General features: G+C 40.6%; 2 protein-coding genes across 3 annotated transcripts in view; one reads left to right on the top strand and one right to left on the bottom strand.

Annotated features, from left to right (window-relative positions):
- The first annotated feature begins 576 nt into the window (after positions 1-576).
- pdzd7a (PDZ domain containing 7a) lies at positions 577-19968 on the top strand. The gene is made up of 16 exons (XM_079362930.1): positions 577-810; positions 1285-1937; positions 2165-2302; positions 2447-2621; positions 3085-3261; positions 3956-4103; positions 5486-5546; positions 6228-6755; positions 8183-8338; positions 8471-8643; positions 9528-9619; positions 9703-9794; positions 9963-10031; positions 11495-12148; positions 12476-12576; positions 16005-19968. The coding sequence occupies exons 2-16, from the start codon at positions 1745-1747 to the stop codon at positions 16179-16181; spliced, it is 2934 nt and encodes a 977-aa protein (XP_079219056.1). The 5' UTR covers positions 577-810; positions 1285-1744; the 3' UTR covers positions 16182-19968.
- lzts2a (leucine zipper, putative tumor suppressor 2a) overlaps positions 17250-21029 on the bottom strand; it is a 41823-nt gene continuing 38043 nt past the window's right edge. For both annotated transcript variants that reach the window (XM_079362932.1, XM_079362933.1), the window contains one exon: positions 17250-20920. In XM_079362932.1, coding sequence (XP_079219058.1) covers positions 20738-20920 — 183 coding nt within the window. In that variant the 3' untranslated portion in view covers positions 17250-20737. The remainder of the gene's footprint in view (positions 20921-21029) is intronic.

Raw genomic sequence — 21029 nt, 5'->3', positions numbered from 1 at the left:
AGGACAGACAAACGACACAGCCTGGAAGGGCACACTAGAGGGCACTGTAAGACAATTTATTGCACAGCAAACTGAGCTCACTTTATATATGTGTGTATCTACTGTAAAAGAGATCATTTTAGAGCTTTTTTTTTGCATGGTGACATATTCAGCATATAAGGGAGTGCAGACAAATGAAAACATTATGAAGGTAAATCATGTTTAAGTTTTATATTTCCTTAGATAATATATTACAATTATTAAACAACAAAACATTTACAAATGGGTTACTATGATGGATTCAATCCCAGTATGTTTATTAGTTTAGTTGTCAGGGACCATGTACACAAATTCTGTAGATCTAGAACTTATTGGATGCTATTAATATGACTATGATTGATATATATGTTCCATATATTATGCAGATTGGCAGGTGCAATGGTTTTTCATTTTGCCACAAGGGGGCGTTGTTTCTCTTTCCGACAGATATCTCGAAGGCAGCCTGAAACATCCAAAGCGCAGCTCATTTACTCCTTTCAGTTTTACTTGAAATCTTCTGGGCTCAATGAACAAAATAACTCCACAGCTCATTTTGCAGTAACAAAGACCTGACTCAGGGTTACTGTGGCGTTCACGTACTTAATCATCACTAGTCGATTGCTAATAACCCCCACAAAGGCAGGAGATTATGTCAAAGGCTTACACCTCCTAATAGTGGTCACCTGGAGAACAAATGAGGTGTGACTAATACCCCGGCTGTCCAATAACAATGCGTCACGCGAGGCGGACAGGTGAGAGTCTGTCCGGGCTCGCGACACACGGACACAACAGGTAACGCTGTCTCACTTTGTTCACTTTAGTGTGTAGGCCTTCATCAAGATAAGTTAAAGTTGTTTCAGTTTACTATAGTTTTAACAGTTACAATTGTCAGCTCAAGTCTAGACGCATTTCGACGAAGCTTTTTTTAAAAACTGTTTCTTTAGTTAAAGTGTGCTCGGTCCAACGAACCCAAAAAGCTCGGTTACATTAGCACCTTAAACGACGAAAACAACAGACCCGAGGTTTTACTAATTAATTTCATAGGATACGATTGAACTGTCAAAACAAGGCCAAATCTTGTTTGTTTACCATGAGGCGCTGTCCTTGGTACTAGAAACAGCCTAAACAAGTTGGACTACGAGGAGAAAAGGACACCGATAGGCCTACGTGTTTTCTATGTAACTTTTAAGGAGAAATAGTATTCAAACGAACTGCCTTTTAAACTTCTGAGCCTTCATTACTCAAAGCATATTCTTTTCAAAGCAGGAATCCATTTAATTAAACATGAGCCGAGGGGGAATCACCATGCACCGCTGACTTCACTGCACACTGGTCTGGAGTATGTGAGCTGTAACAGAGGGAACAGGAGCCATGGGTTCAATGGAAATGGATTCAGAAGCTGCAAATGAACTGTTTGGATTATTTCCCTCTTTGGAAGTCGACAAAGAAATATAAGCATCCATCGTTCAGGAACGATTTTTTGAACTCTTGCCTGTTCATTGTTGTCTTTGTCAAACTTTGTCATTTGGAACCGAGGCTGCTTTTAATGGATGTAAATAAACAGCTTTGTTTAAGTTTGTTGCTACAGTGAGGACAGACTCCAGCATTTTAAAATCCACTTTGGATCAGCAGGAGCAAAGAGATCCACTTCCCCACACCTCCTCTCCCCAAATCCCAAACATCCTCCTGTCTGGATGACTAAGGAAAGATTTTTCAGACACATAGCATGGCTCACTCCTCTCACCCCTCTGGCTGGAGGGAGATGACAAATGGAGGGGGGCACCCCCACTTCCACAGCGGAGGCCAGGCAGGGGGGTCCCACAGCACCACGCGTTACATGCTGAAGAAGCAGAACCGACACAGACGCAGGTCGTCCTCTCCGATGGGCAGAGTCATCCTCATCAATGCACCTGTAGATGGTGAGTCATAGGTCTAAGTTTGGATTTAAGTTTAGAGAAATTCAATTTATAATTTAAAATTCAATTGGCTAAAGTTACTATAGCTGATAAAAATAATTATTAGTTTTGGTTCCTACAATCTGGATATCTTCTTTTTCTCTATTTGATAGTAAGTGTTGTACTGTTGATCAGACAGTGGGAGGGTTTGAATTGGGTTCATGTCACTGTATTGTGTTGTTGTTTTGCAGGAGGGGAGGACTGTGAAGACCTTCACACAGTGACTGTAGACAAGAGCCTTGATGGGCGTCTGGGTTTTAGTGTCCGCGGAGGCTCAGAACATGGACTCGGCATATTTGTCAGCAAGGTGGAGGACGACAGCTCTGCAGGTTAGGAGGGTGCTTGTCTCTTTCGCTGTGTTTCTCACAGGATCATAGGACGTGTGTACTTGTGTTTAGAGCTTGATATGTGTTTGCCTGTTTTTTTGTGACATTTACTTTGTGTATCATGCTGAGTCCCACCTGTGTGTGCAGCGCAGGCTGGGCTGACAGTGGGCGATAAGCTGGTGGAGGTGAACGGGGTCAGCCTGGAGAGCATCACCATGAGCAGTGCTGTGAAGGTCCTGACAGGAAACAACAGGCTGAGGATGGTGGTGAGAAGGGTGGGAAAGATCCCCGGCATCCGCTACTCCAAGGAGAAGACCACATGGTTCGGCTAAACTCACAACTACAACTACTAGTAGTGCATATTGTGTCGATGCAAACATGGCGAGCAAAATATTGTCCAAATCTTATCTACAAATGAATCTTTTTACATCCTGGATAATGTGATACCTGCACCAAACTGTAACTGTACAAAAGGCTGTTTAGATGACCTTGTTGGTATGAACATGACCTTTGTTTGACTCTTGTTTTGTAAAGTCTTGTCACTAGACTGTAGCTCACTCTGGTTATCTTTCTTTTTGGATATTCTGTATCTTGGTTTCATGTGGCAGCAGTGGATGGATTACCACAGTGACCTTTATGGCTATTTGATTAACCGATACTGACAGACTTGAGCTCAGTAAAGAGAGGGGAAAAGAGAGTGTGGGAATGTTTGCATTTGTGCATATCTGTCCTTACTTACATACATGTGAACATGTTTGCATGTTTGTCTGTGTGTGTGTGTGTAGGGTGGATCTGATTCACCGGCGGATGGTGGTCGAGGAGAGTGGTCGCACGCCATCAGAAGCCAGTTCAGACAGCGCTCTCCGCAGGATCATACATCTCTTCACCACATCAGATGATTACTGCCTGGGCTTCAACATCAGAGGAGGCAAAGAGTTCGGACTGGGAATTTATGTTTCCAAGTATGAACTAAGTGTGCCTCTAATTCCGCTTGGTCAATGTTTAATTTACACCTGGTTTGGCCATCAGTAAAACAATTGAAGATGGAGCAGCATGTACATGCAGAAGAACGCTTTACTGAAGCCTGCTGAATTGTCCTCGAGCATAAAAGAGAACAGGAAGCAAATGAGAGCAGAGTTTTCCCACAGGAATTTCACATCACATTGTTTTATCTTTAGCTGTTTTCTTGTCGTTTTTCATGTTTTAGGATCAAGGCAACCAAGCTTCAAAGGGAAGGTCTCTTGACTCAACTTAATTTCAGTAACAAAAGTTTTTAAAAACTGCTTTGATCGGAGTGCGCACGTAGCCTAGTGGTTAATGCGCTCACCACAGAACAGGGGGTATCGTCTACCAAGTGTGGGGCCTGGGTTTGAATCCAACTTGTGGCTTCTTTCGTACATGTTCGTTCTTACTATATCATCTGTCCCATCTCTTAATTAAGGCATAAAAAGCCCTAAAACAGACCTTTAAAAACCTGCCTTGATAAACTTGTAGTATAAAAGAAACAAACATAAACTCAACATACAGTTACAGAATCTGCACTGAGAGACAACAACAGATACAATACATGTAAATGCATCTCAATTAAAAGAAAAGAAGAAAGTGAAATAAAATAGTGATAGTTTTACCTGCTCATTTACATATATCTCTCTTCAGGTTGGACCCCGGTGGGCTTGCAGAGCTGCATGGCATCAAGATGGGCGATCAAATCCTCGCAGCCAATGGAGTCAGCTTTGATGACATCACTCATAGCAATGCAGTGGAGGTCCTGAAGAGCCACACACACATCATGTTAACCATCAGGGTAAGAGACCATTTTATCGATACACTTGAGCTCAATAAAGCTGCAATGATGCAAATGTTGCTATTCAAAAGATTATGTGGATTCTTTTATCAAACAAACAGAATATTATCACCTCAGTCTTTCGCTCCTCTCGGCTCTGTGGCTTTAGCCCTTTAGCTTAAAGCTTTCATTCCACCTTCACTCCTTAAAGTATCATTGCTTTTAGATAACTGTACACTACGTCTTCAGGACCAAAGGCCACATGAACACGGTCGTCTTTTAGCAGAACATGTAGCAACTGAGGAGCCTGATGATACTCTCAGGAGATGTTGTGACTTGTCTTTTTGATATGATACTAAAAATATGAATTTAATTTGAGTTGTAATACATCAGTGTTGTTTGCTCTGGAGTGTCATTATAAATTCAGTAAAGGGTCCTTCCCCTGTGCAGTGTTGTATGGCGGTGTGAATCATTTGCTCAGGTTTAACCATAACAATTGATTGGGTGCTTTAAGTTGCTGTGACACAATAATAAATGGAACAGCGTGTTAAACAACACCCGCTCCACTCAAGAGGGGAGCACAGCTGGCTCACAGCCCTTTCATTTCTTGTGTGTCTGTGTGAGCATGCATGTGTGCCACTTAACCTGTGTCATTTTTAGATAAAGGCATTGTGTGCGTGTTTGTGTGCATGTATGGGCACATGCTTGTTGTGCAGTGTCTATGTATGTGTGCTCTTCAAGCTCGCTGACATCGTTGCATGCTCATTTTACTCCTCTGATCTCAGGTTCCACGTGTGAAAAACAGCCAGGGACTACGTTCATTATTCAAAGGCAGTCAGGGATCAGGTTATAATCAACAGATAGCCTTAGATTATGTCCTCCATCTGTTCTGTATGAGGCACATATTTACATAAGTCATGTATAATGAAGTAAAGGTTAAGTTAAAAGTTGTTACCAAGTTTTGTAACTTTGTGTGTGTTTTTAATCTGGATATAGTTTAGAAAACTCTGTAAGGTAGACATGAGAGACTATCAGGTTTTATTATTTATCCTAAACGGCACACTGCTTCAAAAAGATCGCCTTGAGTTGTGCAACGTGTTCAGTCATTCAAAAGGTAGGAAAACAACTCACATAAATATGATAGCACAAACAGTGATAGCTACTGATTGTGGACAACGGTGATATCTGGGTCCAACATGAAGCCACAAAAAGCCAAAGAAAACAAAACAGCAAAAAACAAACAAAGAAAACAAAGCAACAATGTATTGCGATCTTGAGTTTTTTTCAGCTGGTACTGAAGGAAACATTGAGAATCATTTTGTAAGTGCTGTGTGGTTTTTTTTCTTGTTTGAGTATATTGACTGTGATTCGGAAGACTCATTTATTTATTTCTAATCAAACAGGAAGCTGGGAGATATCCTGCGTTCAAGGAGATGGTGGCCGAATATGGCTGGCTTGACAAACGTATGTTGACTCATCACTCAATAAGATTCTGCAAGTTAGGGTTAGATTAAGTGAAGGCGTATTTTACATTCGCTGATGATAGGGCGGTCGAACAACAGAGGGAAGCATCCAGGTTTCAGGAGGTTTATGGATCTTGGGGAGCAGATGGAAGAGGAAGTGCTGATGTGAAGTGAAAGGCTTGTTTCTACATGAAACCAATTGTACCTGCTTATAAATAAACCCTTTGATTTAATTTCATCATAAGACTCAAATATTGATTTTATTTTTTATTATTATTGAAGACTTCTGAACACAGCCAGGGATTAATTCAGCGTACTCAAAGACAGCTACATTTTCTGGAACAGTGCATGACCTGACATCTGGGTCAAGAAGCAGAATCACTTTGGAGCTACACTTGAGAAAAAAAGAAAAGAAAACTCACTTCTGCTTCCTGTTCTGTCTTTAAAAGTTGAGAGGATTAAGCGAACATGAGGGTGGACAGGTTTTAATCCAAACAAAGACAACTGTGTAAAAAAAAGGAAAAAGGAAGAGTTTGTATAAACCTTAATCACTTTGTAACCTATTTACATGTAATATCACATTTCTTTCTCAAATATAGCAGTTCTATAAGGTGTTTTCCTTTGCGCAGGAATATTAAAAAAAAAAACATATTTGATTCTAATAATGGTGTTTTTTCTATAGTTGCTAATGGAGGCCCTGCACCATCCTCCCAGGGTTCAGACTCCAACTCCTCAGCCTCCTCCTTGTCGTCCAGCACCCCCCTCAGCTCCCTAAGTGGTCTCTCCCAGGTTCTTTTCCCTCCTATTTTTGGCTCTGAGATGGTAGATGTCGCCATCTCCACAGAGGACCGTTCCAGATGTCCAAGTCGTGCAGAGAGGACTACTGACACAGCCATACAGACTGACCCCCAACATCTAAACTACACGGACCAACCCTCTTCTGATGGGTCGTACCAAGACAGGCTGGTTGCTTCAGAAACGAGCCGGACTGTAGGTGCCACGGTGCTACTAAAGGACACAGTCATACGTGGGAAAGGGGAGGGGCCAAGGGAGATGGGCGGGACCGGGGATGGAGGGAGAGGACAGAGGAGGACACTGTCGTCAGGGGAACAGGAAGTAGAGAAAGATTCACCTAAAACGGCAGCCCTGATGGCCCTGAGCAAACCACGGAAGCCAATCAGACGTTCCCAGAGCCACATCACTGCGTCAGGTGGGTTATAATATGGTCGTATGGTTTATCGAATATATGATTTTTTTTTCTCTAAACAAATATTGCCCTCGGAAATCTATTATTAGATCAGTTTTTTTTATAATGGTTGTTGATTATAGCAGCATTAGCGTCTACTTCAGTAAAGAAACAAACTTTTCCCATGCCTAAACACAGAGAGAATTGCAGTCACAGTCATATCTTTAGCTAATTTTTGTGGCAGCATCTGAACTCACCTGAACCCCCCCATCCCCCCATCCCTCCATCACTCTGGGTCCCAATGTGTACAGGAAACCTCCACAGTCCATAGAGCTGATTTAAGCTCCAGACAAGATTTGTTCAAGAGCACAAAGTTAACTCACACTCATGATAAATCACTGCCCTTTACTCTCAGTTGTTGTACCTCTGTGAGAAATGATTAAGAATGAGCATACAGAGGAATATCCATCCAGACCTTTGCAGGGCTGTTGAGTTATTACGCTTTCCTTTTCTATTTATCCCGCTCATTCATACCTTCAGGACCTGACAGAGACTTGGGGCAGAGCCCAGAGCTGATTGGACATTTGTTATGTAAGCTGGAGCACAAGATGGGATTGGTTTGGGTGGGGAGGGGGTGGGGGGGTGGATGTAACTGCTATTCATCAGTATTACTGTGTTACTTTTCACAGTGGCAGATTTACAGCAGTGAACAGAGGAGCTGACTGGAAGAGAAATGAACAGTCTGTACTCATAGCGGAGAGTGTGAATCACCCTCCGCTATTGGCTAACAGTTAAACAGGGAGCAGGGCAAAGCTAATGAATTATGTTTTCAGCCCTGTACACAGAGAAGCCGATTGTCCTATTCTTCCTATATGGCACCAGAAAATAAAGGGATTTTTGTATAAACAAGATATCGCTCCAGCCTTTATAATCACCCAATTTGTACAGCACTTCTTAAAAAATATAATACTCAGGAATTTCCATTAAACAAAACATTGACAAAACAATGATAAGAATAACTTGTAGGTTGAAAATAAATAGGAGGGATGTGAATGTATGTAAAGGATGAAATAGATTTTGCTTGCCGGATTTCTTCTGGTAGGCTAATTCAGAGTTTATAGCCTAATTGTCAAGCAAATTACATTTCCTTGCATGAGTGTTCTAGTCTGCAAGTAAATGAAATCATGAATGGCAACAGAACCCTAAGACATTTACAGATATGCCATGTGAGAATCTGCTTCTTATAAGTCAGATTTAGTTTAGTTTAGTTATGTTAATTAGCTGGTTCTCTTTGCTGTTTTAAGTTGGCGATGGAAAGTTTTAGATCATTAATATAAATGAAATATTTCATACATTTGGTTGTCAAAAATTAACCCTATCTTCACTGAGCTTGCAAATTTAGAAGGACATGGCTTTCATCAATACTTTCTCTTTTTCCCTTTAACCTTTAGAGGACCGACAGAAGAAGAAGAGGCAACAGAAAGAGAAGCGCTCGGCAGAGGGTAAAACCAGCCTGCAGCGATCTAAAACCTTTGTCAACTTGTTCTTTAAGAAAGACCGCAAAGAGAAAAGTCGCTCCAAGTCACCGTCTCACCGCGCAGACAAAGGTGAGGGCGAGGTCACAGCACAACTATTTCTGTCTATGCACATTTTTGCAGCATACAACTCTAATTGTATTTTTGTATATGTTTCATGTCAGGAAGCAAGCTCAGTTTTTCTCTTTTGCTTTAACTTCTTAGATAAGGAGCGGGGTCGCCCGTTCCAGCTCTTGACCTCCCCGAGAGAATCCCGAGCTGGGCTTAAAGACAGCAGCCTGCTGCCTCGGCTGGAGACTCTGCAGCACGTGGAGGACATGGCAAAGAAGCTGTTGATCCAGGATGAGGTGACTGCCGTGATGAGACACTGTCAGCGGGTGAGTTCCTGATCTCAAAATCTACCCTCTCTGTCACCTCAGTGGAGCTGTCCTGTCTGTGTTTTTCCGCCTCCGACTGAATGAGAATGAGCTGGACTTCTTACAGGCTCACTGTGTCTCTGAGTGTCCTTTAGTGATAGATGTGTCTGGCAGCAGCTGTGACAAAAGACAGATTTGGCCTGTCATTTTTGATTTGGATCAAATATCAAACATCCTTTGATCCCCTTGGCTCTCTCCGTCTATCTCACACTCCTCGCCAATTTCACGGGATCAGCTCATTGGCCGGCTTTTTGCCAACACTGAAGAAGATATTGAGTCCTTGAATAACAGAATGACTTAGCTATCAATACGGTAATTATACAAACAATATTTCTATAAATTTTTCATGTTTAATAAACAGAGTTACCAGTAATGGAAATATACTTCCTTGTCTGGTGTAAACCTGCCATGAATAAGCACCTTTTGGTTTTAGTCCTTGATATCTGGAGGAAACGCTGCTATTTTGATTCTAACAGTTATAGGGACTAACACAGCAAATTAATATGTCTCCTCTTTGATGTGGGAAGACTTGCAAGAGACAAATCTACACAAAAGATCGGTAAAAAGATCAACTGTGAAAAAGAGTTGATTCTACTAATATGAAACAGCATCTGTTTTTTTATATTAGAAGTCACTGATTCACTGGTGGTTGGTTCGACTCCCGACTTGAGACTGTCAGTGTATATTATCCCCGCTCTTTCTTCCCCACAGTTCCTTTCCCTCTTCAGCTCTTCTATCACCCAAAATACGTCTTCAAAGCCTGACGAAGACCTTTCTATCTCAACAACTTCTTTTTTTTTTACAGTTTTGGTTTAATTCTTTCCCCAATCGTCTGTTTCTCTCAGTTTTTATCGGAGAATGTGATTGAAGATTTAGTACGCCCCCTTTTGGCAATTTTGGACAGGCCGGAGAAACTGCTGCTTCTCAGAGAAATAAGGTGAGATACACATTATTGGTAATAGTTATATCTTTTAAGTAAGTGTGTGTGTGTGTGTATATAACTGATTATATCCTCCACAGGATGCTAATACCCACTGCTGAGTTGGGTCGGTTTGACAGCATGGTTATGCCCTTTGAGCTGGAGGCGTACAATGTTCTCAAGAGCCGCTCTGGTAAGCAGAGGAATGTACTTAACTTTGCCTCGATCAAGGTAAAGATAAAAACACCATTTATGTTTGCATGGCAGAAAAAGATTGTAAGAAATGTAGTTGTTTGAAAAAGCCAGGAAATAAATGAAAGGAAAACCAGTGATATAGCTTTAGTTATGTATTTCTCTGTAGTGCGTTCTCCAGCTCTGCGCTCCCCTCGCAGTGGAACCCCTCGACGTCACCTCATCACCCCAATCCCAGGTACATCTGCTCCCTCCTCTACCTCTCACACGTTCCCTTTCTAAACCTCACCTCTCTCTCCTGACTCTCTCTCTGTCTGGTTTCTGGCCTTTCTCTAATCCCTGTGGAAAATAAGATGCACAAAGGGCTTAGACCTCTCGCCTTTTGTTTCCTTCTCCTCCTGCTCTCACTTTTTCCTCCCTCACTTCACTTTTCTCATATCTTCTACCTGCATCCACACACCTCATCATCCTATCTCGTTCCCATCTCTCAGCCTCATATAAAAACACACCCACACCTCGCAGTGCACAGTATATCTCAGGTTTCCTGTGCCTGCGCTGAAGCAGGGGTTTATGTTACATCTCTGTGGCCAGCTGAAGGACTGAGACGTGCCTCTTTGGCTGATGTGACACTTATACAGAACAGCTTTTAGTCTCTTCTTCATTCACACACAATCGATACAGCCGCACTTTTGACAAACTGCAGACGTCTCATGTTCTAAAGTCACAGGTTAGAGGTCACAAGGTCATATCATTGACTGTATATGAAGATGGTTGATGCGACAGGTGCTGACATAATGCGCTGGTGATGTCATTTGGAGCCAGACTTTCTGCATTAGGCTCTGCTAAAGTTTTGACTTCCTCTTAGCAAAACACAGTTTTGACTTACTGATAAAATGGCAAAGATCCCTCAGGGCTGTCCAGTCCACAGCAGAATAGAGTCTTGTGTTGATTTAAAGCAGATACAGTGATGGAAACTGTGACTATTTGTTTTGTTTCTTCTTGCCGTACCCGCTCTACTTAGCAAATACAGTGTCAAACACTACAGGAGCTCCTTTGTCAACAGAACTGTCAATCACTGTATTACATCTGCTCTTTTCAGCGTTAATGACAAAACAGGTCACTCCTACCCATTGACACCACATCGCACGCTGATAGCAGAAGCTGCTAAGTATCTATCAGTATTAACTAAACTAGTCAAACACTTTCACATGCCACTAACAATGCGGGGGGAGCCACTATGAGAAAAGTGGGTCACTTCTGTTAAAACAAATTTTAGTTTTGCCTCAAAAAAACAAGCAGGATTTTTTGCTTAGTAAAGACTATAGTTAGCTAACAGGAGCTTTTAGAAGTCAGGGGAGTATGATCTGTTTGTTCCAACAGTTTGTTGATATGACTGTCCTCCCTGAGTATTTTAAGTCTGGTACGGCCTCTCCTTGCCTTATCATGGCTTTGTGAAACCTTTATTTTCTAAAGGAAATTGATAGATAACATTGATAGAAAATAACATTCTGTCCCGTCATCTTTTTCTAGCGTTGTCATTATAGATCATAGGGTCTGAATTGGTTAGAAAACCAGACTTGTGTGTCTTGTAAGGAATATGTAAATGTTCTCTGTGTTTACATACAGGAGTTCTACTTATGAAAAACATCTGATATCTGATGTTTGTTTAAAGTAGAACTTTTTGTTTTTTGGTTTGTCCAGATTTCAGGGGCGGCTTCCATCTGCAGCCAGTCCAGGGCACTTCAGGAGAGGGTCGGCTGATTGACGAGTTGGAGAGATTACGTTTGTCCAGCCAGCAGTCTGGCCATCTCCCTCCCTCCCGCGCCTTCACCCCTCTGCTGGATGTACCCGTGGATAACTACACCTCCTCAACTCTGCGCTTCCGCTCCCGGAGCCCCTCACCAATCTACAGCTCCCTCCTCACAGAATCCCCACACAGCACCCAACATGGGCGCCATCTCCATCGCTCCCCAAACAGAAGGGAGAACGGGGAGTCACTGTATGATGAGGTCTCCTCGCTGTCAGTGTTTGATCGAGGAGATGGGATTACTGAACGAGGGAGGTCACCTGTGAGAAACGACCATCGGAGAGCAAGGAGGGAGGAGAGCCCTGACAGTATAGATCAGCGACGGAGCAGGCAGGAGGGCTACACTGAGGTCAGCGTACACGTTCCTTCACAGCAGAGAGGGAGAACCCCGCTTGCTGATGTGTTTGAGCCACAGAGACAGACAAGTCCATCAAAGGCCAAAGGGAGCAGTCAGCTGGTTAATGGACATTCACACAATGGTCACAGTCTGACGCCTGAGGAGTATGAAATCCACTCTTTGACTATCTCTAAGGCCAAGCCATCTCTGGGTACGTACTAACTTTCTGCCTTGCTATCACTTTAAACAGACTTAAGGGATATCTATGTGCAGGCTTCTAAAACATAGTCTTTATACCTCAACATGAATAAAACAGACTAGTTAAAATAACAAAGCAGACTCTTTAAATGTTTTTTAATATCCCATGTGCATTACATCACCAGTAGAGGGCATGCTATAACTAATTTTTAAACTGACAGGGATTTGGAATAGTTAAAAGCAAGAGCAAAGAGAGTGTATTCACAGTAAAACTAGTGATGATATGGGTATCTCTTACTGTGAAGCAATCCTTCTGATTACTTTCTTTTTAATATCTCAGGTATTAGTATCTCTGGAGGAATGGAGTCTAAAGTCCAGCCCATGATAAGGATTGAAAAAATCTTCCCAGGGGGAGCAGCATCTACAAATGAGTCTCTGAAGGTGAGAAGTTGTGACAGAAACAAAAAGAGATACTGCAGTATATTACAAAGAAAATACTGACCTGAAATGTTTAAAACAATGATTTTAAGTAAATCCAAGAATATTTTGTTAGCAAGTGAAATACAATTGTACTCACAAAACCTTTGAAAATGCACATTTTCTTCTTCACATAACCCTGATTCTTAAGCACTTCAGACGTGCGTCCTGGTTGGATGTATTGGGATTATCTGTTAACTCTTTGTCCTGTGGTTATGAGTAGGTGCTATAAGAAGGTGAGTGTATGACAGAGAGGCTGAATGTGTGTAATGAGGAGGGGAGGGCAGATGAGTAGATCACTGTCTCAAGTAGCCCATCCCCTCCATTATAAATGAGGTACACAGGTGCTGGTCTGTTAATGTATTGGTAATATATCGACTGCACAGTCATCCGTGATCTTGGCCTGCTTCACCTAAGCACACCTGATACACACACTCGCTCATTACTGGTAACCAAGAGCTAATTCTTGGAAAGATTCAAAGTCGGGGCGCTGCAGTGGTTCGTACTATGCACGTCCCATATATGGAGGCTATAGTCCTCAACAGAGGCGCCGGTTCGAATACGACCTGTGGCTCCTTTCCTGCTTGTCAACTCCCACTCCAGCTCCCTGATTTCCATCTCTATCCACTGTCCTATCACTCTAATAAAGGCACCAACAGCCCAAAAAGAAATCTTTAAAAAAGATGCAGTTGTCAAACACCAGCATAATTATACATTAAATATTTGCCTGATATATCCTACAGCTAGCTATCATTTGACAAATGTTACATGTTTAGTGTCTGATTGGAGAAACAAAAAACATCCAGTATCTGCTCAGGTTCCTGTATGCATGTCTGCCTTTATGTTCAAAGAAGCAATACAAACACACTCACACACTCACACACACACCCACACCAAAATCAAGATTTCATATTTGATAAAGGGAACAGAATTCTGGTATAAGAGCAACTAAAGTGGCAGAAAAGGAAAATAAGGCTTAACAGCGTGGTCTATAGAAATAATAAAGAGAGATCACATACCAAGTCCCCCCTGCCCCTGCGCCTGACTCCATCCATTCTTTTTGGGTGCCTCCTGGTGTCATGTTTCTTTTGGGATGAACTCATAGTGGTCTCCCATAGATGGCCCTTGAAATGAATGTTTTCAGATGGAGACCAAAATTGAGTTATTGAAGAAAATTGCTGGAATGCTTTCAGGAAGTGAAACATGATAGGCTGCTGGTGTAACAAAATAATTGTGCAACATTTTAAAAATTCTCCAGAAAACCTAAAAGGACTGTTGTAAGGTTTTCAGAGAAATCTCCATTAACGTCAAAATGAATGACATCACGGTTGAATCTGAAGCTTTGGAAATATAACAAAACTAAGTAGTGCCAAATGTGATATGTAAATGTTTTGACTCTGACCCCTTGTAGCTTGTTTTAATGAACTATGTCAAAGTCAACAGCTGTCAAATGTTTTTGAGGAACTGCTACTAGGCCCAGTAGTATTTGAGCTATTTTTTTAATATGCTAACTAGCTTTCAATATCAAAGATAATGTGCTGAAGATATGTGCCTCGCCTAATTCAAAGGGATTAAAGCTGTTTGTAACATTAATGTCTGCACCAAATGGCATATCCTGTTGAAAGCATGGTGTGTTGCTAGCATGGCTAAAAACAGAGTCATAGTGTAAGCTACAGATATTCAGCCACTTGCTAGCACCCTTCTGCTATCTGTTGTTTCTACCTCACACCTCAAAACAAGCCTTGTCAACAGGCCCATATCAGCTCCCTGGCTCACTGCTATCTGCCCAAACTCTGCAGAGGGAAGTGAGATCAGTGCAGCTCAGTGTTAACATGCATCCTGTTTCCTTTGACCCTCATGATAACATATACCCAGTGAAGAATGTTGTTTTGTGTGTGTGGAGACATGTGGCCATGTGTATTCCTGTTTTTGAGACTCTGCCCCCTGCATTTATCAAAGAAAATGTTGTCATGTGCCTACTCTTAACTGTGTGACAGGGAGTAGCAAATACATGCTGTATGATACTATAAGATAGTTTTGTGCGACTCATCACTAGAAAATAAAAATATCAAGAGTAACATGTCTATTGTCCAACTCAGATATCTCAACAAAGATGAATCAGTTACCATGAATTTGACATTGTCTTTTTTGATGAATTTATATTTGGGCTTTATAGGAGGAATCCTAATTACTTCAGTGCCAATGTTATTCTTATGTTTGTACTTTTTTGTACAGCTGGGTTTGACTGAATGTCAGATTTAAATGAATTGTTCTGTTTTTGGTGTAATACGTTTTTGAGTATGGCATGGCTTACATACTGTGTCTATATAGAAATGTCGACTTGAGTACTCCTCTCCTTCTGTTAAATTTAATTGTAAGAGCCTGAAAGAACAACATATGAACATTTCATTGATCATTCATTGATCCTTTCATGCGAGCAGTAATCATTTTAACAGGCTATATTTTTCGAGACTGTGAAATCCATTGGCTCGAAGAGAAAAAATCTCATAAATGTGCTCTAAAAAAGGCTGCAAAGAGGATGCAACAGATTAGGTTGGATCTGTTTAATTCAAATAAATTACTTTTGAAAATGGAAAAACCCACCTTTAATCTGCTCTTTGGTTAAATGAATCCAAATATTTGATCCTGATTTCAGGGCAGGTTATGAGGTTAGTGGAGAACATAAAACTGTCTGCTGAGCCGTTCAAAAAACCTGTCAGGCCAAAATCAGGGCAACGTTATTTCTATCCAGATGTATTTAACACCTGTAAGATACAAAGGGCTCATGCTGAAAAGGGAAAATGAATGTCTGATGACTGGAGAGGAAAAGGGAAAGGGAAAAGACGTTATAGGTGGAGATAGAACAATGGCCAGTGGCATTGTGTTATGTGTTTCTAACCTTCGCTGAGGTTGAACACATGAGGCAGGTGCATCCTCAACAAACGCTGATGATATCAGAGGAAGTTTCTTTCCTCGGGGTTCAATAGTTTTGTCACTCTCTGCTCGTATTCTGCAGGAAACAGAGAACTCGTGTGTGTCTGTGTGTGGGCACACATATGCTTGTCTCAGTGTATGCTATTTTTCTAACAACCTTGTGCTGAAGGGGAACCTTTATGTGTGCAATAGTGACGGCCTTCATTGTGAATACATAAAACTAAGAAGAGAGGCACAATTCTCTATGGCATAAATCAGGTCCTCGCTAAAGAAAACACTGCAAATTTATGGAAACTATTTATAACGTTGCCGTGGAAAGAGACAGATTTCTACAGAAAAAAGGATACAGAGACGAGGGAGACAAAGATATTTGGCTAATAAGGACTAAATAATAATCCTATTTCATGTTGATATATTGTTTTGCATAGTTTTACCATTTTCTTTGTGTACACCTGTAGGCTGGGTATGAACTTCTGTCTGTGGATGGCGAGAGTCTGCAGGGAGTGACTCATCAGCACGCAGTGGATGTTATTCGCCAAGCGTTCGGCAACAAGGCCAAAGACCCGATGGTTTTTGTGGTGAAGGTTCCAAAGGTCCTTACCGCCCACACCGGCCCCATGAGACCTGCAGACTAACCTTTGAGTGTCTCACAGCGAGGCAGGAGCTCAGGCGTGAAGGACATAAACCATGCAACCCCTGTGGGAGTGAATCAACTACACAATTCACTACAGAGGAGGAAACATGGGGACAGGTAGATCTCCTTTAAAATGAGGAATTGATGAACAGACACATTTTTTAAGGAGAAAATATGTCAAAGTGGGTTCAAAGAAGTTATCAAATGGAGATTTTGCTACAATAAATTGAGATATACATTGTTCAACTGTACTACTTTTATAACACTCATAGTCAACATTATCAAAAACCATTCATTGCATATTAACGGGATAAAAAAGTAAATAATGTTTTTTTTATTTCGGGTGGATCATGAATTTCTTCCTGGTTGAAGTTGTGCCACTGCATGATACGTCAAGTGATCTCATGACACTTTCCAACTGTAGACCCATTGGTTTGCACTTTTAAGTTGGATCATCTCAGTCCTGCAGGCCTTCCAGAGGGAGATTACCCAAGCCTGTTTTATCAGATTTATAGATTTAGACCCAGATTAATCCCCTGTATTATGTCAAAACTGATAGTTTGGGTTTAGGGGATGTCATGGGGAGAGATTATTCCAAATTTCTGGTGGGTACTTTTTGCTGTATTATTCTGGCAGGAGTGCCTGTGCTCTGAACCAATCCGCCACTTTAGAGGCTTAATTACACCATGCTGAGGGCTGAGCTTATGCAGACATGGGGAGGAGTTGGAAAAACATGTCAAAGAGAAATGCAAGACATGAAGACAGATTAAATCAAAGAAGGGCATAGGAGAATTTGGCAGGAAGGTAAGTGAAATATTCTGTAGTGTGCATATAGTGCCTTACTTCTGCAGACAGCCAGAGGGGAAAACACTAATTAATGTTGCATAAACTTGGGTCTAATAAATGTAAGAAAAGGTGAAATGTTGCTATTCAGACATGCAATTAAAGGTTTTAAAAAATATTTTTTGTGTGCATATGCCTTTCAGTTATTACAAAGCACTTACAAAGCTCAGTCAGTATTTTTCATCCTCCCATGCTCACAGTGTAAGAAAATGTAATTAGCAGTCAATTTAAGGTGACAGCTTATTCTTTAATTAAAAACACAGTCATTTGTACAAGACATGTACACATAAAAATATACAGTTACAACTACATATTTTATGAATAACTGGAGACACAATGTAAGTAAACATAAAAAAAATGCACACGAGGATGAGAAAAAAAAAGCCACAAAAAAGAAAGAAAGGTGTTAGGTTGCTTTGGTCTAGTCACAGTGGCTACATTTGAAATAGATACTTGTCTGAATAAAAGACAATGTCACTCTGTTAGACTATGAAGTGTTTTACATATTTACATAGAAAACGTTTATGCAACAATGAATAGAACTGAAAGAGGAGAAGGAAATCAATGATGCATAAACAACTTTCAGTGAAGAACTCATTTTGGTTTGAAGATACACCTGTACCATCTGTGCTCAGTCAACTCAGACATGGTTGGACAAACCCAACTTCTTCCATTCAAAGGTGCTTTCCGAGGCTTTATGTTAACATTTTTCAATAAGCCTCTGGAAATAGCATTCAAAATGTATTATAATTGATGTTTGCAGATCAGATTTTCTGCAAGGGGTTCAACTGAATTTTAAAGTATGGGAAACAACCTTTTCTCACATAATATCAGAGCTGACCTTCCCTGACTAATACACAAAAAGGGTCATCTTTGAGTGACTTATTCACTAACAGACAATTGACGTGCACAAAACCCAACAATGAAGACATGAACCATGTGACATATTATGATACTGACGATCAAACGAAAGATCAATCGAAATGGAGAGACAACAGAGCCCAAATGAAAACTGTTTTAACAGATGCAAAGTTTGGTCATTAGAGTGTAAGTTGTGTCACAAAGATTATATAATGTAAACATTTTTCATGCATTACAGTATTAGGTGCACTCTTTCTTTGCTGCCGCCTCCATTTGAAACTGATCCATCATTTGAAATATTGGTATGTGATAAGATATATTTTCTTATATAGAAGTCTTTATACTTTGTATATTAAACCAACACTTATACTTGTACTACAACAAAATATCTTCAGGTGCTATATATAAAAAAATATACAACATCTCCTCCATTATATAGATTTCCATTTGACTATTATTCAATTTTATAGACTCTTTGTAAAATAAAAGTTCTCAGCCCACTATACTTGTTTTTATATAGAGACCCACAATGCTCAGTGTTTTACAGCCCTGCATATACTGTGGGAAAACACAGAATCCCAGTTTAAAATAAACATGCTCCACGCTAACTGATACACCATATTTACACTGCAGCCAATTTCCTCAACATGTTTTTCTCACAGTGGGAAGCTCAAATACTGCTGCTGTACTGTAATCCAGATTGTCATACAAATGAAATATTTCTAAAAATAGTGATAAAAATATTTATCACTCAACTGCTTCTTGATTAATGAACAACTAAAAATGCAAATGATAGTTAAACCATGTTAGCTAACCACTCCCGAGATAACATTACTTTAGCATTTCAGCAGCTAGGAGGGCAAGCAGCAACTATTATTAACTATTAACTATCCATTTTCCTTTTATGTTGTGTAACAAGGTTACTCTTAGCTAATATTACATTACCTTTAAGTTAACTCCTCTCATTTGGATTGTGTAGGAAGATTATGACTTCAATAGAAAACGTGATATTGTGCTGTTATGTAGGATGTTAAATTCTAACTAAAACTGCATTGGCTGATTTACACGTTTTCATTTGTATTGTGTGACAAAACAAACTCTAGTATCACCTTCAGTCAATGCTACTGCCATTAATGTCTAGTAAGTTGCTAAATGCTAATGTAAGCTTAAATGGTTTCCAAATATGTGAATTTCAATTGAAATGATGTCCCCCCAGATTTTTTTAACGTTGATTGTCTTTTTACTTGCTAACCAATCAAGAAGCAGTTGATGGAAACTTGAGATCTATAGCCAACAGTATCACATTAAAAGAGCTTCCAACCCTGAGAAACATTGGATTGGAAAATGGCCGCCATATAAATGAGGTCAGTTAAGGGCTTGAACAGCCAACCTGCCTTGAGAACAATTCACAATGGAGCATCTGCCTCTGTAAATTAACATCTCACCAGTATCTCAACAGGTCTCTTCAGAAATCTGATATAATAAAGACATGCAGACATGCCAGTCTCGTTATCTGTATAGGAGTCAGTGAAGATTATAGTCTATGGTGAGACTAGGAAGACTTTATGTGTTATTTTGGCTTTGGGCTGCAAAAAGCTCAAGAAAGAGCACTAATGGGAACAAAGGGGAATAAACGGAAAATCTGAGTAATCATGCCTACAGTTCAAACACTGGCTTAAATTCTTCAGTGACGTCACATCTAAAGTAAAAGACTAAGCTCCATTTTTAGATTCCTGATACAGACTGCTGAGGCGTTTTTCACCGTTACAAAAATAGTTGAGTAAGAAGCAGAGTTGGAGACAAAAGAGAGAAGACATGGAGACAGAGGCAGAAAAAGACAAAGAGGAGAATCAGCAGCCTCTTTGTGACATCTCCAATGCTACAGTCTGCTTTCTATAGTGCTACATAATTGTAAAATGTAAATGTTTATGTCAGAAACTGCAGCATTGTATAAATGAGTAGACAGAGTGATCAAATGTGACTCTTGGTGATCCAGATGATGTGAGTCACTTTCAGAATAAGCATTTCTTTATACGTTTGTGTCCTATGGATTTGGAGTGAAAATAACAGATTAGGATGTCCAACCAAGAAACAAATGTTCAAACTGGCTGTATCGCAAACAAAAGTGAGCTGAACCATTGTGCAAAAAAGACACCATGTTCTCCTTGGTGAGCAGATCCTTTCATTGCAGGTGGTGACCATTTACACTGCATTTCTCTGGAGCGATAACAGGAAGAAAAAAAAACAGTGCTGAGGAAATGTCTTGTTCTTGTATAACTTGTAAAATGCATAAACTGCTGATCATCTGACATTGTGAATTCTGAATCATTAAGAGCCGGTAGCGGTGGCTGTGGACAGCAGGAGTGTTGTCATGATGCATCCTTCTATGCATGCTGGTGGCCGTCTGTTTAACCTTGTGTGCTACCAAGAAAAAGGTGTGACGTTGCTTTGACCAGATTGCTGTGCATATAGTAGCTTCTTTTTTTTTTTGCTTTATTTTCCTTGTTGTTTTCAGATACCCTGATTTGAACGTGGTCTAAATAGGAAACACAGTTTTGGAAAAAGGTCTTTGTGCTGGCTTTATAGTGGAAAAACACATTTAAAAAAAAAATAAAGAGTCCGGGGTGGAGACACGTTATAAGGATTTACTGGAGTGCTTATTAATAATGCACCTTTTGAAGATCTCCCTTTTGACAGTGATAAGTGGTGAGTGCTTGCTCTGTGGTCCAGGATACGCCATGTTGAAGGTAGTGCAGTATTTAGCCTGGAGTTTCAATGTTTGGTTTTCATCCTCGAAGTCCTTGTGTTTTCATGTTCCTGTGCGCACATTACTGTTAGTGTGAGGGTTCTCTTTTAGATCTCAGTGGCGGTGATTTCCTCAAAGTGGATGTCGTTGCTGCCACTGTGCACCTCGTAGTCCTCCATATCCCTGTTCTCCAGCTCCAGACTCAGCTCCCTCGTCACTCGCTCAAGATCCCGGTTTCGACGGTACATCTGGATGTAATTCTGCTGCAGCTGTTTCTGATAGCGGATTACCTAAGTGCAGAGAGGAACAGTAAGTAAGTACACAGAGACTATTTAAGTATTCTTTAGAAATGTTTAAATAACCTTGGTTTATCAAGGAATTGATGATAAACACATATTG

This window comes from Symphodus melops (genome assembly GCF_947650265.1).
Source record: "Symphodus melops genome assembly, chromosome: 15".
Taxonomy (NCBI): Eukaryota; Metazoa; Chordata; class Actinopteri; order Labriformes; family Labridae; genus Symphodus; species Symphodus melops.
This window is presented reverse-complemented; position numbering and strand designations above follow the sequence as displayed.

Bases quoted from the DNA above. Each gene is read 5' to 3' on its own strand.
- pdzd7a (XM_079362930.1), top strand. From the start codon at position 1,745: ATGGCTCACTCCTCTCACCCCTCTGGCTGGAGGGAGATGACAAATGGA. The intron at 2,622-3,084 runs GTTCGGCTAAAC...GTGTGTGTGTAG, and splicing joins TCCAAGGAGAAGACCACATG to GGTGGATCTGATTCACCGGC. The intron at 3,262-3,955 runs GTATGAACTAAG...ATCTCTCTTCAG, and splicing joins CTGGGAATTTATGTTTCCAA to GTTGGACCCCGGTGGGCTTG.